The sequence below is a fragment of the Stegostoma tigrinum genome, chromosome 18 (assembly GCF_030684315.1).
Source record: "Stegostoma tigrinum isolate sSteTig4 chromosome 18, sSteTig4.hap1, whole genome shotgun sequence".
NCBI classification, from domain to species: Eukaryota; Metazoa; Chordata; class Chondrichthyes; order Orectolobiformes; family Stegostomatidae; genus Stegostoma; species Stegostoma tigrinum.
Window position 1 is genome coordinate 47,515,561 of NC_081371.1, and position 25,779 is coordinate 47,541,339.

The 25,779-nt window shown below is 45.6% G+C and overlaps 2 protein-coding genes across 4 annotated transcripts in view; one reads left to right on the forward strand and one right to left on the reverse strand.

Moving 5' to 3' along the window:
* Positions 1-17,389, forward strand: part of tspan11 (tetraspanin 11) — a 58,129-nt gene extending 40,740 nt beyond the window's left edge. The window contains exons 6-8 of one of the 2 annotated variants that reach the window (XM_048549621.1): positions 1,820-1,978; positions 16,432-16,518; positions 17,134-17,389. In XM_048549621.1, coding sequence (XP_048405578.1) covers positions 1,820-1,978; positions 16,432-16,518; positions 17,134-17,214 — 327 coding nt within the window. In that variant the 3' untranslated portion in view covers positions 17,215-17,389. Of the gene's footprint in view, positions 1-1,819; positions 1,979-13,430; positions 13,521-16,431; positions 16,519-17,133 lie in introns of those variants that run through there. The other variant, XM_048549622.1, reaches the window with a different exon arrangement.
* The window catches only part of LOC125460653 (protein arginine N-methyltransferase 8-like), a 160,504-nt gene extending 135,081 nt beyond the window's left edge, over positions 1-25,423 (reverse strand). Inside the window, exons 1-2 of one of the 2 annotated variants that reach the window (XM_048548319.2) lie at positions 24,357-25,423; positions 22,607-22,726 (exon numbers count right to left, since the gene is read on the reverse strand). The gene's annotated coding sequence lies outside the window, so the exon portion shown is untranslated. The remainder of the gene's footprint in view (positions 1-22,606; positions 22,727-24,356) is intronic. The other variant, XM_059652513.1, reaches the window with a different exon arrangement.
* Between the last annotated feature and the right edge of the window lie 356 nt (positions 25,424-25,779).

Consider the following 25,779-nt stretch of genomic DNA (forward strand, 5'->3'; position numbering starts at 1 on the left):
TCCCCAGGACCTTACCGTTACGTGTATATGTCCTGTCCTGATTTGCCTTTCCAAAATACAGCACCTCACATTTGTCTAAATTAAACTCCATCTGCCACTCATCAGCCTATTTGCCCATCTGATCCCGTTGCATTCTGGGGTTGCCTTCTTCACTGCCCGCTACACTTCCAATTTTGGTGTTACCTGCAAACTTACCATCCCTCCTACATTCGCATCTGAACCAGGAAATGAGGAAAAGCAGTAGACCCAGCACTAATCCTTGTTCCACACCACTGACCACAGGCCTGCAGGCTAAAAGCAACACCCCTCCACCACAGCTTCATCCTCTCTGATGAAAGGTCTAGGCCCGAAATGTCAGCTTTCGTGCTCCTGAGATGCTGCTTGGCCTGCTGTGTTCATCCAGCTTCATACTTTGTTATCTTGGGTTCTCCAGCATCTGCAGTTCCCATTATCTCTCCCCTACCACCACCCTCTGTCTTCTACTTTCAAGCCAGTTCTGTATCCAAATGGCTAGTTAGAACATAGAACAGTACAGCACAGAACAGGCCCTTCAGCCCATGATGTTGTGCTGACCATTGATCCTCATGTATGCACCCTCAAATTTCTGTGACCATATGCATGTCCAGCAGTCTCTCAAATGTCCCCAATGACCTTGCTTCCAAAACTGCTGCTGGCATTCCATGCTCTCACAACTCTCTGTGTAAAGAACCCGCCTCTGACATCCCCTCTATACTTTCCTCCAACCAGCTTAAAACTATGACCCCTCGTGTTAGCCATTTCTGCCCTGGGAAATAGTCTCTGGCCATCAACTCTATCTATGCCTCTCATTATCTTGTATACCTCAATTAGGTCCCCTCTCCTCCTCCTTTTCTCCAATGAAAAAAATCCAAGCTCAGTCAACCTCTCTTCATAAGATAAGCCCTCCAGTCCAGGCAGCATCCTGGTAAGCATCCACATCTTTCCTATAATAGGGCAACCAGAACTGGACGCAGTATTCCAAGTGCAGTCTAACCAAAGTTTTATAGAGCTGCAACAAGATCTCACGACTCTTAAACTCAATCCCCCAAAGCCAAAACACCATATGCTTTCTTAACAAGCCTGTCCACTTGTGTGGCCATTTTAAGGGATCTATGTATCTGCACACCAAGATCCCTCTGTTCCTCCACACTGCCAAGAATCCTATCCTGTACTCCATGTGATCTAACTAGTCTACCACGTGGAACCTTGTCGAATACCTTATTGAAGCCCATTTAGACAATATCCACCGTGCTGCAATTTCCTTTGTCCCTTCTTCAAAAAACTCAATCAAGTCAGTGAGGCATGATTTCCTTTGCACATAGCCATGTTGACTATCCCTAATCAGACCTTGCCTTTCCAAATACACGTAAATCCTGGCCCTCAGAATCCCCTCCAACAATTTACCCACCACTGATGCCAAGGTCACGAGTCTACGATTCTTTGGCTTTTCTTTACCACCTATTTTAAATAATGGCACCAAGTTATTGTTGAGAGGCTTTTTCCCTGCCTGGAGAGACAAGAACAAAGATTCGGATTTTCCTGTTATGGAACTAAGCCCAAAAGTCAGTATTTCTTGTTCTTTGCCAAGTGTCCTTGAACCCAGCTACTTGTTCGGCCATAGGAGATAGACAAATTTCTAATTGGTAAAGGGTCAAAGCTTTATAGAGCCCAGGCAGGAAAGTGGAGTTGAGGCTGAGATCAGATCAGCCATGATCATATAAAATAATGAAGCACGTTCAATGGGTTGAATGGCCTGCCTGTGCTCCTTGTTCTTATTTTTTGTGTTCTTGTGTTCTTACAGTTCAAGTGCTGCGGCAGCAATAGTTCAGCTAACTGGCAGCATAGTGCTTACATCCTCTCCCCTGCATCAGGTAACAGACTGGTACCAGACAGCTGCTGTAAGACGATAACTGAGGCCTGTGGACAGAGAGACCATCCATCTAATATCTACAAGGTAGAGGTAAGCAAAATGTTGCAACTGACAACTTTCAATTTTGGAAATTGCAGCAATGACCATGTTACAAAGGTGATTGTTGTGACTGTGAGTGTGCAGTGATAACTTATTTCACTTTCACCCCTTAACCTTCCTCGCCAAGAGGGATCCAGGCTATGCACTCCAGGGAATAGATGTTGCTTCAGTTACTGCATTAGTCAGTGAGAATGCTACAATATTGGTTTTCAAATCCTCACCCATTCTTAGCTCTCCAACTTCCTTCAGCTCCACAACCCTCCAACATCTCCGCATTCCTCCAATTCTGACCTCCTGTGGAACATTGTTGATAAACTATTACAATGACTTTATACTTGTAGCAGTGTAGCAATGTGTATGGTGAGAAATGATCTACTTATGATTTATTAATGATCTACTGGAAATGATCTATAGAAGCAGAATGCCATGAGTATAATGTTCTGGGCAATGTTCACTATTTCGCCAGTTTTTAATCTTTTACCTCTAGTATTTGGCGTTTGATTTGACATATATGTGTTTTTTTTTCTCATCCTTGTGATTTCTGCTCTTTCAATGTTTCATGGTTTTAACTGACTATTCTATTCTTGAATACCTTCCATTTTGACCTGCCTTTGGGGATTCAATCAGATTTGAAAAGCCTTGGTCAATATTGTTGTCATGGTGACCAACTCTATAAGCAAAGCAAAGCACGGCAGCACCTCATCTGTCCAACCTTGCCTGTACCTACAGTCTTGTCATTTCATAGAATCCCTACAGTGTGGAAACAGGCCCTTCAGCCCAACAAGTCCACACCGTCCCTCAGACATCCCACCCAGACCCATCTCCCAAAACCCACCTAATCTACACATCCATGAATACTACGGGCAATTTAGCATGGCCAATCCACCTAGCCTGCACATCTTTGGACTATGGGAGGAAACTGGAGCACCTGGAAGGTACCCACACAGACACGGGGAGAACTTGCAAACTCCACACAGACAGTCATAGAATTGTTATCATAGAATCCCTACAATGTGGAAACAGGCCCGTCGGCCCAACAAGTCCACACTGACTCCTGGAGCATCCCACCCAGACCCATCCCTGTATAACCCGCCTAAGCTACACATCCCTGGACACTACAGCCAATTTAGCATGGCCAATCCACCCAGATTGCACATCTTTGGACTGTAATAGGAAGGCGGAGCACTCAGAGGAAACCCACGCAGACACGGGGAGAATGTGCAAACTCCACACAGACAGTCGCCCAAGGGTGAAATCAGACCTGGGTCCCTGGCTTTGTGAGGTGGCAGTGCTAACCACTGAGCCACTGTGCTGCGCTCTTTCAAATTGTGCAGCCACAAGCAATCATCAACTGTTCAGAGCACCTTAACTAGGGAGGTTATAGGCTGGGAGATGTACAAGCGTTTTGATAGGTTTTAGTGATGAGGAAAGATTGGATAGTCAGGAGTTGATCGCCTTCAAACAGAGGAGGCTGAGGGGTGCCTTTATTGAGATGTATAGAATTATGACTTTCTACCTAGTGTATAGTTGGATGACCTATTCACCTTAGCAGAGGGGTATATAACCCACGGATATGGAATTGAACTAATTAATTGAAGAATTCGAGGGAAGATGAGTGTTGTGATATAATCTTGAGAGGAAACATGCTAATGGGAAAGTGACTGGGAAGTAAAGCATGCAACAAGCAGTTTGGAGTATGTAGCGTGCGGGAATGGAGCTTTGCTTTCCTGTAATGATACTGGCTGAACCTCAGTGGTAAACGTGTCTGCTGAGCTAAGCTGTAACAGATCTTTACAGAAACAAAACTGACATTGGTTTACCAGTCCTGCTGTGCGATTAATGAGTTTGTGTAAGTAAACACTGTGATGAAGTTTCCTACTATGTTATTACTGCTGAGAGCTTGGGCTCTCAAGTAGAGGAATGATCACAGACATCTTACGGTACAGAAACAGGCCATTCAGCTTGTCATGCCTGCACTGGCTCTCCCAATGACCATCATTACCCAGTAACAATATTCTGCATTCTCCTCTATATTCTTGCACTTTATTTTTAAACAAATAATCACCCAATACCCCCTTGAATGACTCAGTTAAACCTGCTTCCTCGCAGTGCATTCCGCACTCTACCTAGTCAGTGAGTGGGAAAGTTTCTTTTCGTCATACCATCCTTACATCTTGTGCAAATCATTTAAAATCTATGCTTTCTTGTTCTTATTTCTTTCACGAGCGGGAAACAGTTTCTCCCTGTCTACACTATCCAGCCCGATCCCAAAATTTGGAAACCTTTATCAGACGGCTTCTTGGCCTTCTTCTCTCTAAGGTGTACAGTTCCAACTTATAGAGTCATACATCATGGAAATAGACCCTTTGGTCCAACCAGTCCATGTTGACTATAATCCCAAACTAAACTAGTCCCACCTGCCTGCGCTTGGCCCAAATCCCTCCAAATATTTCCTATTCATGTATTTGTGGAATACTGACCTAGCTTCTTCAATCTGTTCTCATAACTGAAGTTTGTCATGCGTGGAACCATTGTTGGAATGTATTTGTATATCACCTACAATGTGCACAATACTCAAGCTGAGATCAAATTAGTGTCTCATACAAGTTCAACTTCACCTCCTTGGTTTTGAACTCCATGCCCGTTTGTTAAACCTAGGACACTGTATGCTTTTCTCTCCACCCATCCTGCCACCTTCAATGGTCTGTGTGCATGTACACCCACGTTCACCTGCTCCTTCATCCCATATTTTATATAGCTTTCAGCGTTGCTCCTACCAACATGCATTGCCTTAAAATTCTCTGTATTAAAACTCATCTGTCATCTATCTGCCCATTCCAAATGATGCTAATTGTGTTTCATTTCACATTAACACTCTGGGACCAGCTAGTATGGGGGGGGGGGGGGGGGGGGGGGATGGTGGTGGTGGAGGTTGAACCCCCACATCTAGCCATCCAACCAGTTGAGCTAATTGATCTCCAAATCTCATATCTCCTCTGTTTATTTGTTTGAAGGTACCAGTGGCCATGGAATGCACAGGATTATACACAAAACTAGAGCTGTACTGTGCAATATATGCTGAGTTATTTTTCTTTATATTTACTGTAATGAGCTAGAAACATGTTGGCGATTTTAAAGAAAATTTCAAGTGGTAATTGGAGACAAGAGAATTTACTGAAGTGAGTGTTTTAATCCACTGGACCACATTGAACATAACAGTTGTCTCTCTAAAGGGCTGGAAACATTCTAAAGGCAATAAGCTCAGCAGGCCATGGTCTGGAGTGTGAAGAGGTTTGAGCAGATTTGTGACACATGAGATTAAATCAGTCAAGATGTTGATACTTGTAAATCACTAATTGTATAATGATTACAAACAATAGTTGAATTTTAAAATTTGACGAGTCATGTTTTGGTAGCACGGCTGTGATATTAGTGGATTAATAACACAAGAGACAGGGGACCAATTGAGAGATGCAGACTGGGATTTTGCTAGGCTGTCAGAGAAGTGCTCAGAGGCAGGACATCAGGAAAATAGCACACAAAAAATGCCCGACATAGCTCCCAGGCACATAACTATCTCCAGTGCCAACAACAGCAGTGACTGAAGCCAGGCTGTCAACAAAATTATCGATACACCAATTGCCAATAGGAACTATTGTGACACTGTGGTAGTGTTTCTACCTTTTACCAGGAGGCCTGGATTCAAGATCCACATCTGAACAGGTCGATTAAAAATATTTATGCCACTTAGCCACCATTTTCCCCTCATCACTGCCATTTTTCCAACTGCCATATGTGGGGCTGCCACCTTTAATTGAACAGTAGGCCCAGCACAGCCTGTTCCTTGGCTCTGGCAGTATGCCTACTGCCCCCCAGCATACCCACTGCCCCCCAGCCTTGGACCTACTTTATACTTCTGAAACCTAACTCTGAATTCAAACCACCGCACAACAGCTGGGAAATCTAAATTCAATGGTTCATAAAATTCTGGAACAAAATAAAACTTATCTCAGTCATGATGACCACAAAGTTACTGATCACTGCTATCTTAATTCACTAACCTTCCTCGATTGAGGGAAAATGTTGTCCTTAGCCCTTCTGGCCTGTGTATGGCCTCAGGTCAGCAGCAATATTGGTGATTCTTAAAATGGCTACATGAGCCACTCATAAGTTCATAACAAATTAGGAGCAGGAGTAGACCATTTGGCTTTTAAGCCCGTTCTACCACTGAATGAAATCATGGCTGATCTTCACTTCCCTGCCTATACCCCCCTAATCCTTGATTCCTTTGTCAGGCAAAAATCTAACTCAAACTTGAATATATATAAGAAGGTGGTAGAATTAGTAGAGGATGACAGAGACGGTAAGTGTAAGATAGATCAGAAAGTGAACCACTTACAATCTCATCAGCCAGTACTGAAATACCGGGATGGTTAGACATGCTATTCTCATACTTAGATGAGGAACCACAGGAAGATTTAGCAAGACGACTTAGGAGAATCATGCCTGACACATTTATTAGATTTCTTTATGGAAGTAACATGCACACTAGATAAAATGTAACCAGTTGATGTAATATATTCAGATTTCCATTCACTAAGGTACTACACATTAGGCCATCTAATAAGATCCCATGTGGTCAGGAGTAGTATATTATCATGGATAGAGGATTGGCTAACAATTAGAAGGCAGAGAGGCATTTTCAAGATGGTTACCTGTAACTAGTGGAGTGCCAAAGGGATTAATGCAAGGGCCATAATTATTTACAGTATATCTTAATGATCTGGATGACAGAAGTAAGTGTACTTTTGCCAAGTCTGCAGAGGCACAAAAATAGACAGGAAATATTGACACACAGAGTCGACAGAGGAATATAGACATGTTTAGTGATTGGGCAAAACTTGGCAGACTGAATATAATGTGGGAAAATTTGAGGTTCTGCACTTTGGTACAAAGAATAGAAAAGCTGGGTGTATTTAAATGGAGAAAGACTGCAGAAACCCACAGCACAAAAGGATTTAGGGTTCGCATATGGGAATCACAAAATGTTGGCATCCAAGTTCAGTGGGTAACAGGGCAGGCAAATGGAATGTTGAGCTTTATACCAGGTGGGAGATTGCACCGATAGGCGTGGTAATCCTTCATTCCTTACTAAGGTTGATTTATTGAAGTAGCACTGGTAAGTGCTAATAGCATTAAGAGATATCAGCTTTTGTTACACTAAATGAGCTACATCTATGTCAGGTCATGGGTTTTCAGATGCTCCAGCCATATTCCAGAGACTTATGAATCAAGTTGTAATTAGTGCGTCTGAGAGTGTCATTTCTTTAGACTATGAGCTAATATATGGTAGCACCTAGGAAAAACATGTAACACAATCAGGAGACTTATTTAAGCAGTTGTATAGCTGGTTTTGTAATAAATCTTGACAAGAGCCAACTTTTAACAGTGATGGTAGCTTTCTTAACAATGCTGAACAACGTTAAGAACCTGAAAGTTATCCTAATGAAAGCCTGATGTTGCTCACCATTGACTTTTAGTAAATCTTTTAAAATGGCAGTTGATGCTAGTGACCTGTGGTTGGGAGCATTTTATTGCAAGATGGTCAACTAGGAATAGAGAAAACAACGGAGCACTTTGCGAAGAAGCTGCACTCATATTAAAATCATAAAACGCCTGCAAGCGTGGAAACAGTCCACTTAGGCCCATCAAGTCTAACCAGCCCTCCGACCCTATCCCTGTAACCTTCCATTGCCCATGGCTAATCCACCTAGCCTGCTCCTCCCTAGACACAATGGACAGTTTAGCATGGCCAATCCAACTAACCTGCATATCTTTGGACTGTCGGAAGAAACCAGAAGGCCCAGAGGAAACCCATACAGACACAGGCAGTCACCTGAGGGCAGAATCAAACCCAAGTCCCTGGCATTGTGAGGCAACAGTGCTAACCACTGAGCCATTGTGCCACCCTGCAAAAGATATACTGTACAGTGGGAAGGGAGAGCCTGGGTTTATTACTGGCTTGTAAAAATTTTGAAGTTTACATCCATCAAAAGGAACGCTAATATAAAAGAGTGATCAGAGATAATGGGAACTGCAGATGCTGGAGAATCCAAGATAACAAAGTGTGGGGCTGGATGAACACAGCAGGCCCAGAAGCATCTCAGGAGCACAAAAGCTGACATTTCGGGCCTAGACCCTTAGAAATGTCCAACCTACGAACACGCATACTTATGAACCCAATGCAGGGGTCTAATTTTAAAAAGCCAACATACAAATGTTTCCTGTACTTACAAGTAGCTGTTTTACATTGTCCTGCATTATGACCCAACTTGCAGATGAATCAACTTAGGATTAAACTCAACACCACATCTCATTCTCAACTCAGGGACTACCTGTACACTGTCTGTAACTGCTTGGCATTTTAAGGGAAATTTAAAAGTTGAAATGCAAGATTATTTTGATGGCATTTATTAATTCGTCGTTACAATAGGTACTGGGAATGGTAATATAATTGCAAACACATTATCAAGAATGAAATAATGCTGGAAAAATGGAGAAGGAAAGATGATAAGAAATTGCATGAATGCTGCATAAAGATTAGGTGTGGTTCAATAAATGAAATTTTCTTGTATTTTGTTGTATATTTGTGTTTACTGTGTAATGAAGTGTTTAGAAATGGCATTTCTTAAAGGGTTGAGGCATTTACATATGTGTCTTAGAACATAAAGTGGAAAAATGGAAGTTTGTGTACTGCCATGTTGCAGAGAATGTACAATGTTTTGTAACTCAAAGATTAAAACTGTGTGGTATTTACTTATCGGTTAAACAAGGTCATGGAACTTGTGAAGAACCAGGCTTTGATCATTTTGGGCTGAAAGGTTATTGGTTACCACATTGGGATTTTTAAGTAGCAGTTTGTCACAGACCTGAGGAGGGGCAGTTGAAGGCAACCTTCCCAAAAGCCTACAAGTAATAACAGCTTTTCTCAATTACTCACACTTTTTGGGGACAGAAAAAATACTCAAAGACCCTGAAAAGAAGAAATTTTAATTGAAACAAAGACCTAGCTCCAATTGACTGAGTACCAAATTGAACTTTTTATTACTCTTAAGTCACAAATAAATTATTTCATTGCCAAAAACCAAAATAACTGAGAAATTCACCTTGTGTTTTGGACTCTTGATCCAGGTGGGTTAAACGGGGATGGGTCTGGGTGGTTTCTGAGGGTCAGTGTGGACTTGTTGGGCCAAAGGGCCTGTTTCCACTCTGTAGGGATTCTGTGAGTCTATGATTTGTGATGGATCATGGAGTAATTATTAACGCACCCTTCCCATCAGGCTTTGGACAAAATCCATGAGAAAATATCTGAGGCTACAACTAGCAAGATCGATAATCTGGAACCAATGGATGTGGCATATTGGGATTTTATTTTTAAAGCATTCTAATAGATGGCATATAGAATGTTGGTTTACAAGAATATGGCTCATGGAGGAGGGATAATATATTAATGTGGAGTGAGGATTGGTTACAAAGAGGACAATAAATGTGCTGTTTTTAGGATCACTAGAATCCATGCCAATGATTTTGTTCATTGGATTTTTAAATACCACCAGCTACAGGGATTTGAATCCATGTCTCCGAAGCACTAGCCTGTATCTCTGCGTTTCTAATCCAATGGCATTACCACTACACCAATCTCTCCCCTTGTGTAAGCAAAACAGATGTTAAGAGACCATTCTCCCTGCCAGGAGAAGCTGCACTTAGAGCAGGGGTGGGGGCATGAATTTTCCTGTTTTCTGACAAAGCCAGAAAAGTTGGAAAGTTTCCAGAGAGAAACCTGTGACCTACAATGAAAGAGTCCATTGGTTCTTCAGGCAGAAAGGCAGCTGATCGAGTTCCCAGGGCAGGAGATCCTGTCTGCCTGGAACTACCAGCATATCAGGGAATTCTCTATGTCTGAAAGCTGTGGAAGGTCAGCCCTTGATCATTCAAGACAAAAGTCAGTAGATTTTGGATAATGAGGGAATCAAGAGATATGGGACTTAATTAAGTGGCACGATAGCTTTATGAAGTCATGTAGTTATTAAGTAGCTGTAGGGTCCAAACAGTCTTCTGCTGATGTTTCCAAAGTTCTTATGAAACCTGCAGCTTTCCTAAAGGTTGTGAAAGTTCTAGGCTTGAGATCAGTCCCACATTCCAGCAGTCACATACCAACATCCGAGTTAGGAGCAGACGTAAGCCTCTTAGCCCCTTGAACCTGCTCCGCCATTCAAAAAGATCATTTTTTTCTTGCACTATCCACAATAACATGCCAGCCCCTTTTGCTTCTCAAACATCTATCTGTGTCTGCCTTAAAAGTATTCAATGACTCTGCTTTCGCTGCCTTTTCAGGAAGGGTTCTGAAGACCACCTAGAGAGAAAAAAAAGGTCCCCTCATCTCTGTCTCAAATGGTGACCCCTTATTTAGAAACAGTGAACTCTCATTCTAGAATCTTCCAAAAAAGGAAGCATCCTTTCCACATCCACCCTGTCAGGACCCCTCAGGATTTGCCGACTTTCAATCATTTCGTGTTGATTTTCTTGGAATTGTGTTTGTATCTCTTTGAATAAACATTTTCCCTGGAATTTTGTGGAGAGGTGAGAGTAGGAAATAAACCTCTTACCCCACAGCAGGAGTTCTTCCCCAATTCCCAGATTATATTGTGACCCGCAGCAGAATACTACAGATTGCTGGGATGTTATTGCAGGGGAAGGAATGTGAAGACTCCAGCAGTGAATCGCTCAGTTAGATTGTCACTTTGATGTCTTGGAATCCCTTGATAATTCTGTTGAATCCACCCAAACTGACCAACAAATCCACAGGGACTGTGAGCTGAGCCAACGTCAGCTGTCAGATTTCCTTAGTACTTGTGAAAAGAGATCTCTGTTGACCATCAAATTGCATTTTCTCTCTCTCAGGCTCACAAGCTGCTAACAGCTGAACATTTGCCGAGAAGTTGTGAGATCGGACACAGTCCAGCTGCCACATGAGTTATTCACCAGCAGCTCATTTTATCCCAAACTTAATCAGTAGCTGAATACCCAACCTCAGCGACTGAATTTTTCCTTTTAGTGACAACAACATAAACTCTTGGCAGGCTTGACATTTCTGTTACAAACTCTTATCTCCTCAAAAAAGACCCCAGTTAACTTTGTCAGACACAATTTAGCTGTTCACAATTTCCACCTTGCTGTCCTCAATTAACCATGCCTTCATGAGTGAGTGTTAACTTGATAACAGCCAGTCTCCTTGCTGATGATGGGTTAGTTTGATCTCCACTTATCTGTTTGTGAAGCTGCATTGATGATGCTCCAGGACTCTGCTACCAATTCCTGTTTGTTTTTATAATTCATTCTTGGAATGTATAGAGGCTGCAGAAGACAGTGGTGAGCTGCCTTCTTGAACCACTGCAGTCCACAGAGTGTAGGTACGCCTACAGCGCTGTTACAGAGGAAGCTCAGAATCCCAATGACAGTAAAGAAGCGGCAATAAATTACCAAATCAGGATGATGAGTGACTTAGAGAGGAACTTCCAGGCAGTGATGATGTTCCCCTGTCCCTCCTACCCTTATCCATCTGGATGGGGGTGGGCGGGTCAAGAGATTCGGTCTTTTCCATTTTCACTTCCACCTTTAAATTGGATATTAATTGTGTTTAATTCAATACAAGTGGAGGGCTTTATATGGTGTTTTACTCAAGCAAATGTATGGCGCCCTCTTCTGGCACAGTGGTTGTGTCCCTGCCCCTGGACTGGGAGGCCAGGGTCCAAGTCCTACCTGCTCCAGAGATGTATAACGACATCTCTGAACAGGTTGATCAGAAAAATAGGTTAAGTAAAAAAAATACATTAAGCACATATAGGGGCTTTTTAAGTGCAGTGATACTGTCTGGGAAGCCTGTGTTCAAAAGATTTACAACGATGTTGCCAGGTTTGGAGGGTTTGATCTATGGAGAGAGGCTGAATAGACTGAGGCTATTTTCTCTTGAGCATCAGAGGCTGAGGGTGACCTTATAGAAGTTTATAAAATCATGAGGGGTATGGATAGTGTGGATAGCCAAGGTCTTTTTCCCAGAGTAGTGGAGCCCTAAACGAGAGGACATAGTTTTAAGGTGAGAAGGAAAAAGTTTACAAAGGACCTGAGGGGCAACATTTTCATACAGAGGCTGGTGCATGTATAGAATGAACTGGCAGAGGATGTGGTGGAGGCTGGTACAATTAGAATATTTGAAAGACATCTGGATAGGTATATGAATAGGAATGGTTTGGAGGGATAAGGGCCAAATGCTAGCAAATGGGATTAGTTTAGTTTAGGATATCTGGTCAGCATGGGCACATTAGACTGAAGGGCCTGTTTCCATGCTGTTCATCTGTATGACTCTATGACTGTAGGTCCCACCTGCTCCAGAGGTATGTAATAACATTTCTGAACAGGTCGATTCAGTAAACAATTCCCTTCAGCACAATTGAAGAGAAACAAGCTGAATCTCTGGCCAGGTCAACCTTACTAGACGAAGAGGAAAAAATATCAGCTTCTCACCTTCAAAAATAACATCAGTATTTAAATTCTCTCCAGTCGGGCAGCCCAGCAATCTCACCAGCAAATGGAGCATTTGCACCTTATTAAGACAATCAACTCACTGAGATTTAAGCCTGTCTTCCCAATTGACTTCTGCCCAGTGAGAAACTCAATATTTCAAGTATTCAACACCTACGGCAGGGTGTGCAACAGGTAATTCTCCCTGGAGATTTGTTGCTGATTTGCCTCAGTTGTGAGGCGGTTTTAAACAATGCATCAGCGTACAGTACCTGTCCAACTGGAGGAAGGCAGGCTGTTCCCTCTGGGGTTAGCTCTAAACCCAGTTGGCATGTGGAATCAGCCTGGGGTTTAAGAGCATGGAATTGTGAGACTGGCTGGGGGAAGGAAGGGTACGCTGAACCAGTTCAGGGTCTCAATCTACAGCCAGTTCACTTGAGTGGAAGGATTTGCCCACGGCAATGCATTTGCTGCAAGCAATGTGCCTGGGACTATTGTGCTGTGGAGGAAATGGTCACAGTGACAAGGGACACAGAGTGGTAGGGTGGGAGGTGGAAGCTGAGCATACAGTCTTATGGGGGCGTGGAAATCGAGGGTCAGGGAATATCAGAGTACTGATGGCCTCCATCAGGAGAGGCATATTGTTCAGAAATAGCACTCGGACCTGGATGGTGAGGGGCTCCAGGGACAGAATGTTGGAGCCACTGGTCACTGAGGAGCTCAGCAGAATTGTGAGGGTGGATGGGGTCATAAACTGGGGAGGCAGGAACAGAGAGGGAAGCACATTGTTGGTGACAGGCCAAAACTTGAAAGGTGAATCTCAACACCCCAAAATAATGGTGGCATTCGCATTTAATTTTGAAAGGGCTTCGCACAAAGTGGGAGAAGATTTTATTTGATGGGGGTTGCAGTGCAACGTTTCAACTTGGATTTCCTGGTCAACTAAAGGGGCCACGTATTAATCAGGAGCCCAGAGGATGGAGAAAGATGATCAGTTCTCTTCGGCCGCTCCATAACCAGCAACTCAACACAACTCTACATCACATTCCAACAAGATCCCGTGAACTGGTGGAGGAAGAGCACATTGTGACTTGACTGCTACCTCCTGATATCTCAGTTATACAGTAAGCAATTTCTTTCGTAGAGAACAGGAGCCTGCGAATGCAACGTGCTTCTTTTTTCAGCAATATACAAGTTTATGGAATTTCAGTGAATACACATTAATATCCCGAGGCTTCTAATGACATCCACAACATTCTAGATTGACCAGAGGGTGTTTTTGCCAGCCACCTCAGTCTTATTGAGTACAAGGTCAAGCAAGGTACTTCCTGATGTTGGTTATGTCATTACCTGGCAAAGACCCCACCTGGCATCTGGGCATTGGGATGGTAACTGTACCACTGATATACTTGATATGTCTTTCAATTTTTTGATCATGTGGCACAAAAGATAGAAATGATCTGTTTGGTTTGACTGCTTGAGAGATATGATAGATGAAGTCTTTTTGTTGTAGTTTCTTTGTAGTGATTGGTTGGAAGGTCATTCAGGACAATCTGAAAGGATAATCATTGTCCACATGGGGTGTTACTGAAGTAAGAAGTAAACAGACTAGTAATTACATTTAATGCCTCATTATCAGCCAGAACCATAATCACTTGAGCCTAGAGCAAGGGGACACTGTTTAAGAATGAAGGAGCATCCCTTTAAGATGGAGACCATGATGTGGGGGTGCCAATGTCGGACTGGGGTGGACAACGTCAGAAATCACACGACACCAGGTTATTGTCCAACAGGTTTATTTGAAAACACAAGACTTTGGAGCCTTGCTCCTTCTTCAGGTGTTTGTGAGAGAGCTAACATCAGACTCAACATTTCTAAGTAAAACATAAGAGGATCACACAGCTGATGAGGATGTATTAAACAAACCTAAGATACTGTTTAATCTTTAATCATTTCAAAGGTTTTAATTGATTAATATGTATAAGTAAATGCCTAAATTTCTTTCAAGTCAATGCCCTGAGAGAACTAGAGGTTTTATCAATGTAGAGAAGAGGTGACATTTTAGATCATGTTAGATGTGAGGCCTCATTTAGAATATGTTTTTTTTCAGTTTGGAGTCAGATTCGTTTTATTTCTAAAGTAAGAATTTATAAAATGCCACTTTGACTGACCGTCTATAATTTGTGTGCTTTTTGAAAAAAATAGAATGTATCCGCAGATACAAATTCACCCCATAGATTTACGTGTATCTGTGTATGTGTGAGAGAGGGGTGAGAGGAAGAGTGCGAGTGTGTGCGTGTGAGAGAGGGGTGAGAGGAAGAGTGCGAGTGTGTGCGTGTGAGAGGGGTGAGAGGAAGAGTGCGAGTGTGTGCGTGTGTGTGAGAGAAGGGGAGAGACAGAGTCTGTGTGTCTGTGAGGGCAGGAGAGGGAGAAAGAGAGAGTGTGTGTGTGTGAGGGCAGGAGAGAGAGAGAGAGTGTGTGTGGGGGGGGACGTGGGGGTGGGGTTGGTGGGGAGAGTGAGTGAGTGTGTGTGTGTGAGGGGAGGAGAGAGAGAGTGAGTGTGTATGTGGGTGGGAGAAGGAGAGAGGGAGAGTGTGTGTGTGTGTGTGTTGGTGGGGGGTTAGGGAGGGTGGGCAGGGAACGGTGGTGATGGGAGAGTACCTCCCAGGAGCGGAGAAGCTGTGCCATGTTCTCTGCATGTAACCTGGTGTCATGTGATTTCTGACCTTAAGATGAAGAGAATTTGTTTGTTGTCTTGAGTCTTTGCAATGGACTTCCACAAAGAATAGTAGAGGCAGAATCATTGAATGTTTCTAAGGCAGAGATAATTCAGAGGTAAGTAGATAGATTCTTGATGAGGCCTCAATTGGATTAGTCATGATCTTAATTGAATAGCAGAGCAAATCTTGAGGGGCTGAATGGCCCACTCCTGCTCTTCATTTGTATGTTCATATTTACTAGACTATCACATGCTCAATCAATTGGCGCCAATCGGCAATAACTGTCCCTGAGGGGCCCTCTTGTGATGCAGTGGTAGTATCCATCCCCCTAGATCAGGAGGCCTGAGTTCACATCCCACCTGCTCCAGAGGTGCGTAAGAACATCACTGAGCAGATTGTTTAGAAAAATGAGTTAAATAAAAAGTAACCTTCCCTGAATGCAGTGAAAAAGAGTGATTTGAAATATACATTCTTAAGCACTTGATAATACATGAGACAGGAAATAGCTCAGTGTAAATGAATGCTTTGCCTTTGCTAATTTGGATTACTTTGATTTTAAACTGACAATTAATGGTCATTTTATGAAACTTCTAATTATAATGTCATGAAAGTTTTTCCTTCCCACCTCTGGACATATGCCCCTCCTAAAGGCTGGTTTTACCCAGTCTCATGTTCCTTTCATTCTGAATTTTTCTATCCGCAACTATTCATTTCATTTGTGAATGTTCAAATCACGTCAAGCACCACTTCATTGGAAATCACTGATTTGATATAAATTTCCCTTTAATCTCTCCCTTAATGTGGTTTTCCTGAGATCATGACCTCCTACTCGACCATTAACTGTCTGTCCTTTATATCTTTCCTTAAACTTCTGTACTCAAAGAAAGAAACCCAAGTTGCGCAGAACTCTAATCCCCATTTGCTGATATCTTCCTGCCCGCGTTGCACTTTCCCTGAACGTACTGTCTTCCTACTGCAGTGAGGTGTCACCATGTTCCTGAGGGAACCTACTCCTTTTGCCTTTGACTTTTCCATGTGAGAGCCTCGAACAAATTCTGGGAGTAAAACCAAACTTCTTCTTAGCAGCGAAGGCTTGCGTGAACCAAAGCAAGCGGGTATATCTGATGTTGAATGTGTTGTTTGCAGGGTGGATGCATCACCATGTTGGAACAGACCCTGGCAGAAAACAGTCTGCTGATTGGAGCAGTTGGGATTGGTGTAGCTTGTCTTCAGGTGAGTCCCATCGCCATTTCTTGGAATGGCACCGGCAATATTTTCCTTTCTTTCTGCATTAGTGCATTGAGGTGGTGTTGGTGGTGGTGGTGGGAGGAGGTACTGGGCTTTCCATTCCACTATATTCGAGTATTATCGCCAACACCTGGTCTGTTTGAGCACTCCTCCAAATGGGCCAATGTGCGGGAATATCAGACTAATTTTTTTTTACCCCCACGATGGGTGCATGCCCACATTGCAGATCCTGCCTGATATTCCTGTGACGGCTAGGTGCCAGAATCAATCTATGACCTTCAGTGTTTGAGCCTCGCTGCATTTCGAGGGCTGCGCTGAAACCGGTAGAGAGTAGCTAACCCAACAATGCACCAACTGAACTACCAAAGCACATTGATCCATCAGGTTTGTTCATCACTCGGGTGATGGCAAGGATAATTGGCCCAGTATGTTAATTTCAGATTGCAGATACATCTGAGCTGGTGCCCTTCAGGCGTTTCAGCGTAGGACGTTTACCCGGTGTGTTATTTAATGTGTTGGGTTGCGTTTTTCAACTACGAACTACAAATACAGAGGTTGCTAAGTGGTTGATTTCTAAAGCTGTGGTCCTTTGCCTTACAGTTGATCGGGGCGGTCATGACAGCTTGCTTCATCTGTGCGCTCATCAGAGAGCAGGAAGAGGAAGAGTATTCTCAGACCTGATTGGCCAGTCACTAGCCTGTGGTTGTTCGCTTGCTATGAACTAAAATTGCTCTCAATCCCCTCCGCACAGCTTCTCTGACCCTGAAACTCCTGCCCCCACATTGTTGCTAAGAGATAGTAGGAACTGCAGATGCTGGAGAATCTGAGATAACAAGGTGTAGAGCTGGATGAACACAGCAGGCCGGGCAACATCAGAGAAGCAGGAAGGCTGACGTTTCGGGCCCAGACCCTTCTTCAGAAAGAAGCGTTCTAGGCCTGAAACGTCAGCCTTCCTGCTCCTCTGACGCTGCTTGGCCTGCTGTGTTCATCCAGCTCTACACCTTGTTATTCCACATTGTTGCTATTGAGTTGCGAATGTTCGATTTTGGTGGCCAACTTGAAGTTGATGTTTTCTATTCTTTGAACAGGTCACCACTGAGTGAATCTCTCCCACAATATAGAGATAAACAAATGTTAAATGATATCTCTCCCCCGGGTATTTCTCTCGCTTTGATCTCCTTTAGAGCAAGGAAGTTATGGTGGCACTGTACAAAAATGGGAACAACTGGAGTACAGTTATAGAGTCATGGAGAAGGAGTTTTTGATCCAACCAGTCCAGGCCCGCTATAATCCAAAACTAAACTAGTCCCACCTGCCTGCGCTTTGTCTCTATCCCTCCAAACCATTGCTATTCATGAACATATCCAAATGTCTTTTAAACATAGAAATATGACCGCATCTTCCACTTCCTCTAGTAATTCATTCCCCACATGAACCACTTTCTGTGTAACTGTTTTGGTCACTACATAATAGGAGGGATGTGATTGCATGAGAGACAGTGCACAAGTGATTTGCCAGCGTGCTGCCCGGGCTGGAGTTGTCTTACGGGTTGTAATGACCATGTGAGGCGCGGGGAGACCAAGGGAAGGCTTCACAAGCAATGTGAAAGGTGGGGAGTGGACAGTACAAGCAGGACACCAGGATTGGGAGGGAGGGGCAGAGACGAGGGGCTCAATGAGGGCAAGTGGAAGATGATGGGTGGGAAGATGAGAGGAAGTGTAACACAAATATGGGGCATGAGGTCAGGGGAAAGGTGTGGGGGTCGGGAAATGAACAGTGGTTGAGAGGAGGAGATGGTAAGCCTTGGGGCAGGGGGAAAATACAGGAAGAGATAAGGGGATGGGTGATCGGAAGGGGGAAAGTAGGGAGGGGACATGACAAATGGAGGTATGTAGGAGAGGGAAGATGTGGAGGGGGAGAGACGAAGTGAGGGGGAGATATGGAGACACGGAGAGATGGTTCTACCACTGATTAATGTTCGATATATCTCAATGCACGACCTGCTTATTTAACAATATGCAAAGTCTATGTGGCAGCTTGGACCATGCATGTTATTGAGTGATGGCCCAAAACTACAGCCAACCATCAGGGAATCCCACCAGTGCCTAACAAACATTTCCTGTTTTCTGTTTTAACAGAAAAGTTCTGTCATTACTCACTGTATAATTCTACTTTTCCATCCATGCTTCATGTCTTGGAGAGGTTTCTGAAGAGGATCCTGATCCTACGAGTGAGTTACCAATACCCTCTCCACAGTAACTAGATACTGGCACTCCATTCTCTCTGGAGAGTGGCCAATCTTGGCTCTTGCGGCATGAAGTGATAATGAAGCACTGGGAAGAAGCAGGACGTTTTCACAAAAAGCCAGCACAGCCAGGATGGACCGAATGGTCACCTTCTGTGCTGTATAATTTATGATTATTGCATAAAACACAGTCTCAGGGTGATATTGGAGGGTCAACACTGAGGAAACACTGCACTGCTAGAGGGTCAGTACTGAGGGAGTGCTGCACTACAAGAGGGTCAGTACTGAGGGAGCGCTGCACTGTCAGTGGGTCAGTGCTCAGGGAATACTGCACTGTCAGAGGGTCAGTGCTGAGGGAGTGCTGCACTGTCAGAGGGTCAGTGCTGAGGGAGCGCTGCACTGTCAGAGGGTCAGTACTGAGGGAGTGCTGCACTGTCAGAGGGTCAGTACTGAGGGAGCGCTGCACTGTCAGAGGGTCAGTGCTGAGGGAGCGCCGCACTGTCAGAGGGTCAGTACTGAGGGAGCGCTGCACTGTCAGAGGGTCAGTACTGAGGGAGCGCCGCACTGTCAGAGGGTCAGTGCTGAGGGAGCGCTGCACTGTCAGAGGGTCAGTACTGAGGGAGTGCTGCACTGTCAGAGGGTCAGTACTGAGGGAGCGCTGCACTGTCAGAGGGTCAGTGCTGAGGGAGCGCCGCACTGTCAGAGGGTCAGTACTGACGGAGTGCTGCACTGTCAGAGGGTCAGTGCTGAGGGAGCGCTGCACTGTCAGAGGGTCAGTGCTGAGGGAGCGCCGCACTGTCAGAGGGTCAGTACTGAGGGAGTGCTGCACTGTCAGAGGGTCATTCCTGAGGGAGTGCTGCACTGTCAGAGGGTCAGTACTGAGGGAGCGCTGCACTGTCAGAGGGTCAGTACTGAGGGAGCACTGCACTGTCAGAGGGTCAGTACTGAGGGAGCGCTGCACTGTCAGAGGGTCAGTACTGAGGGAGTGCTGCACTGTCAGAGGGTCAGTACTGAGGGAGCACTGCACTGTCAGAGGGTCAGTACTGAGGGAGTGCCGCACTGTCAGAGGGTCAGTGCTGAGGGAGCGCTGCACTGTCAGAGGGTCAATGCTGAGGGAGTGCTGCACTGTCAGAGGGTCAGTACTGAGGGAGTGCTGCACTGTCAGAGGGTCAGTACTGAGGGAGCGCTGCACTGTCAGAGGGTCAGTGCTGAGGGAGTGCTGCACTGTCAGAGGGTCAGTACTGAGGGAGCGCTGCACTGTCAGAGGGTTAGTACTGAGGGAGCGCTGCACTGTCAGAGGGTCAGTGCTGAGGGAGTGCTGCACTGTCAGAGGGTCAGTACTGAGGGAGCGCTGCACTGTCGGAGGATCAGTGCTGAGGGAGTGCCGCACTGTCAGAGGGTCAGTGCTGAGGGAGCACCGCACTGTCAGAGGGTCAGTACTGAGGGAGCGCTGCACTGTCAGAGGGTCAGTGCTGAGGGAGCGCCGCAGTGTCAGAGGGTCAGTACTGAGGGAGTGCAGCACTGTCAGAGGGTCAGTACTGAGGGAGCGCTGCACTGTCAGAGGGTCAGTACTGAGCGAGCACTGCACTGTCGGAGGGTCAGTACTGAGGGAGCGCTGTACTGTCAGAGGGTCAGTACTGAGGGAGTGCTGCACTGTCAGAGGGTCAGTACTGAGGGAGCACTGCACTGTCAGAGGGTCAGTGCTGAGGGAGCGCTGTACTGTCAGAGGGTCAGTACTGAGGGAGTGCTGCACTGTCAGAGGGTCAGTGCTGAGGGAGCGCTGTACTGTCAGAGGGTCAGTACTGAGGGAGTGCTGCACTGTCAGAGGGTCAGTACTGAGGGAGCACTGCACTGTCAGAGGGTCAGTACTGAGGGAGCGCTGCACTGTCAGAGGGTCAGTACTGAGGGAGCGCTGCACTGTCAGAGGGTCAGTACTGAGGGAGTGCTGCACTGTCAGAGGGTCAGTACTGAGGGAGTGCTGCACTGTCAGAGGGTCAGTACTGAGGGAGCGCCGCAGTGTCAGAGGGTCAGTGCTCAGGGAATACTGCACTGTCAGAGGGTCAGTGCTGAGGGAGTGCTGCACTGTCAGAGAGTCAGTGCTGAGGGAGTGCTGCACTGTCAGAGGGTCAGTACTGAGGGAGCGCTGCACTGGCAGTGGGTCAGTGCTCAGGGAATACTGCACTGTCAGAGGGTCAGTGCTGAGGGAGTGCTGCACTGTCAGAGGGTCAGTGCTGAGGGAGCGCTGCACTGTCAGAGGGTCAGTACTGAGGGAGTGCTGCACTGTCAGAGGGTCAGTACTGAGGGAGCACTGCACTGTCAGAGGGTCAGTACTGAGGGAGCGCCGCACTGTCAGAGGGTCAGTGCTGAGGGAGCGCTGCACTGTCAGAGGGTCAGTACTGAGGGAGTGCTGCACTGTCAGAGGGTCAGTACTGAGGGTGTGCTGCACTGTCAGAGGGTCAGTGCTGAGGGAGCGCTGTACTGTCAGAGGGTCAGTACTGAGGGAGCGCTGCACTGTCAGAGGGTCAGTACTGAGGGAGCGCTGCACTGTCAGAGGGTCAGTACTGAGGGAGTGCTGCACTGTCAGAGGGTCAGTGCTGAGGGAGCGCTGTACTGTCAGAGGGTCAGTACTGAGGGAGCGCTGCACTGTCAGAGGGTCAGTACTGAGGGAGCGCTGCACTGTCAGAGGGTCAGTACTGAGGGAGTGCTGCACTGTCAGAGGGTCAGTACTGAGGGAGTGCTGCAGTGTCAGAGGGTCAGTACTGAGGGAGTGCTGCACTGTCAGAGGGTCAGTACTGAGGGAGCGCTGTACTGTCAGAGGGTCAGTACTGAGGGAGCGCTGCACTGTCTGAGGGTCAGTACTGAGGGAGCGCTGCACTGTCAGAGGGTCAGTACTGAGGGAGTGCTACAGTGTCAGAGGGTCAGTACGGAGGGAGCGCTGCACTGTCAGAGGGTCAGTACTGAGGGAGCACCGCACTGTCAGAGGGTCAGTACTGAGGGAGCGCTGCACTGTCAGTGGGTCAGTACTGAGGGAGTGCTGCACTGTCAGAGGGTCAGTACTGAGGGAGTGCTGCACTGTCAGAGGGTCAGTACTGAGGGAGTGCAGCACTGTCAGAGGGTCAGTACTGAGGGAGTGCTGCACTGTCAGAGGGTCAGTACTGAGGGAGTGCTGCACTGTCAGATGGTCAGTGCTGAGGGAGTGCTGCACTGTCAGAGGGTCAGTACTGAGGGAGTGCAGCACTGTCAGAGGGTCAGTACTGAGGGAGCGCTGCACTGTCAGAGGGTCAGTGCTGAGGGAGTGCTGCACTGTCAGAGGGTCAGTACTGAGGGAGCACTGCACTGTCGGAGGGTCAGTGCTGAGGGAGCGCTGCACTGTCAGAGGGTCAGTACTGAGGGAGTGCTGCACTGTCAGAGGGTCAGTACTGAGGGAGCACCACGTTGTTGGAGGGTCAGAACCGAAAGAGTGGCCCACCATTGGAGGGTCAGTACTGAGGGAGTGCAGCACGGTCAGAGGATCAATACTGAGCAAGTTTGCTCTGGTATTGGATCAGTGCTGCATTGTTAGGTACTGAGGGAGCACTGCACTGTCATTCAACAAAAATAAGTTAGGGGAAGCAGTGGCCTGGTGGTTTTATCATTGGACGGTTAATTCAGAGACCGATTTAATATTCTGGGGACCCAGGTTTGAATCCTGCCACAACAGATGGTGGAATTTGAATTCAATAAATATCTGTAATTAAGAGCCTGTTGGTGATGAATCCATTGTCAATTGCCAGGAAAGACCCATCTGATTCACTAATGTCCTTTAGGGAAGGAAACTGCCCTCCTTACCTGGTCTGGCTTACATGTGACTCCAGATCCACAGCAATGTGGTTGACTCTTAACTGCCCTCTGGGCAATTAGTGATGGGCCATAAATGCTGCCCTGATCAGCGACGCCCTCATCCCGTGACTGAATAAAATAAAACAAAAGTAAGTGAAATTTATCTGAGTTGTTTTGTGCAACTTTAATTTTTAATTTACATCATTGAGCAGGCTGGTGTGTGTAATTGGTTGTCTGTGTTTCAGGAGACCCAAGTGCTCAAAGGTGGAACACGCATATTTTTGCTCATTTTGAGACTGAGAATTGAGCTTCTTTCAGTCACATTGTTGACCCCAGCAGACTCCTTGCAGAGAGTGGGATTGTTTTACTGTTGGTCCAGAATTTCATTGAGTTACCATTACAGAGCTAAGCCACTCTTTGATCTGAAGTCAAGCAACACCAGGTTATAGTCCAACAGGTTTATTTGAAATCGCAAGCTTTCAGAGCTCTGCTCCCTTATCTCGTGACAAAGGAGCAGTGCTTTGAAAGCTTGTGATTTCAAATAAACCTGTTGGACTATAACCTGGTGTAGTGTGGCTCCTGACCTTGTCTATCCCAGTCCAACACCAGTGCCTCCACATCAGTCTTTGATCTTTACACGGGCATCGCTTGAGTTTGATAGCCCTCCATAACTGCTATTGAACTGAGGATAATTAAGACCATGTTTTTGTGGGCCAGGAGTTGCATGGAGGCGAGACCACGTTCACTTCTTCTCTATTGGCCATTCATGAAACAGATGGGTTTTTACAACAATTGATGATAGCTTTATGGTCGCCATTGCTGACTGAGATGAGCTTTCAATTCTAGATTAATTTATTGAATTCAAATTCCGCCAGCTGCCATAGTTTATATGAGCCAGCATCCCCAGAGCATTAAGCTGGCATGTGACTTACACTCCAGTGACAATCACTGCTGTGTCACAAACATACCCTATTTTGGTGTAGGTGCAGCTTGTACTGCACCATCACTGCAGCCCCTCACCCTACTCTAGCCTCACTACATTCATCTATTCCCCCATTTCTTTCCACTCTGGTTCTGTGGTATCCCTTTATCTGCATCTATGCTATTCACCTCAAACTTATGCTACAGCAGCAAATTCCACATTCTGGGTTCCAACTCCCTCCACCTTCTACTTATCAGGACCATGTTTAGCTTTCTGTACTAAAGGATTTCTATTTTGTAAGTACGTATTGCACTGATATGTAAGATTTGTGCCTTTGCTCTGATTTTACAGGTTTGGAGAATCATGCTTCATTTGCTGTTTGTACAGAACAAAAATGGACCAGTGCTGACAACTGAGCTCCTTCACTCTGACAGTATATTAATTGCTACAGAGTTCCTTTAGACCGAGTTAAAAATTATTGAAGCTTTATATCTATGTTCAAGAATGCTGAGACAATATTATTCACAAATCATTTATAAACCAACCTGCTTTTCTGACCTTGCATGCTGCTGTACCACTGACTAAACCTTCACTTTAATGAAGATATTGCCTGATAGCTTTGGTTAAAATTTAACCTGAGATCCAGTCTTGCAAAGGATCTGCAGTACCATCTTAAACTGCATCAGATGGAACCTGTACGCCCACTTACTGATTTCAGTACAAACGTGAATGAGAATATGTATAAAGTGTTAATTTCACATATTGAAGTTGCTGCTATTCTGATCTCTGGACTGATTTTTTTTTAAAATTCACACATGGAATGTAGGTAACACTCACTGGGTCAACATCAATTGCCCATCCCTAATTTCCCTTCAGATGATGGTGGTGTGCTGCCTTCTCTGAACCTCTGGAGTCCATGGTAGGCCCGTAATGCCCTTAGGAAGGGAATTCCAGGATTTTGACACAATGAATGAACAGAGATGTATTTCCATTTCAAGAAGGCAAGTGACTTGGAGGAAACTTGCAGCTGGTGGTGTTCCCATGTATCTGTTGCCCTCTTCTTTCTAGATGGAATTGGTTGAGGGTTTGCTGTCTAAGGCTCCATGCTGATCATCTGTTGTGCATCTTGTCAATGGTACTTACTGCAGCTACTAAGCATCAGAGGTGGAGGGAATGGATGCTTGTGAAGGCAGTGCCAATTAAATGGGCTGCTTTGTCCTGGCTGGTGTCAAGCTTCCTGAGTGTTGTTGGAGCTGTAGTCATCCAGGCAAGTGGGGAGTATTCCATCACGCTGCTGACTTGTGCCATGTAGATGGTGGAAAGGCTTTGAGGCATCAGGAGGTGAGTTACGTGTTCGTTTTAATTTGTTGTCGTGTGAATTTATTGCAAATACAGTGAGAAGTTGCCACTATCCAGCACCATCTTAAAACACCGAAAATAAACTGAAAAACAGAATATAATGCCAGAAAAGTAAAACAATAAAGTTCATCTTATAGTCTCATCTCAATAAAGTAAGGCGGCCTTTTCATCTCCTGCTTCCAGCTCAGCCATAGGCCTGGATCCAGGCTCCTCCACCCTGATGCCTCGACTCTATGCTGCTAAACGCTGCAGAAACTGTGTGCTTGGCCGCTGCCTCCCCGGGGACAAAGAGCTGTCACTCTCCTCGCCAACTCGCCTCCACTAACCCAGCACCTCCGTGTGCTCACACTGGGCCAACATCGCTGATGCAGCTCCGGCCAGCACAGCTGGGTCCCGCGCTGGGACCAAACTTGTTGCAGCTACCCCCATCAAGTGCTGAGGCCTAGCCACTGACCTCAGCTCAGCCTGCTCGCCTGGACCAGGGGATTAAGTCTCGGGCCTGCTGCTCACAGCTCGTGTTGCAGTCTTCTGGTCTTCTGTTGTAGCCACTGTGTTTATGTGGCAAGTCCAGTTGATTTTCTGGTTAATGATAATTCCCAGGATGTTGACAATAGGGGAATCAGGTCAATTCCTGCTACACTGGTTTTAGCAATTGATGATTAACTCTTCTGTACTAACTGCCTCAATCACTATGTAAACTCACTCACTCACACGATTGTCTCACTGATGTTTTTGATGTCAGTTATTCAGAACTTAACAAATTGTTGCTAGTCTCGTCTGTTTGGTCCTTTGAACCTGCTGCATCATTCAAAGGGGTAATTGCTGATCAGCTCACTCAACTCAGCCTTCCCACGCTTTCCCCTTGATTAGAGTCCAAAAATCTGTGGACTTCTGTTTTAGA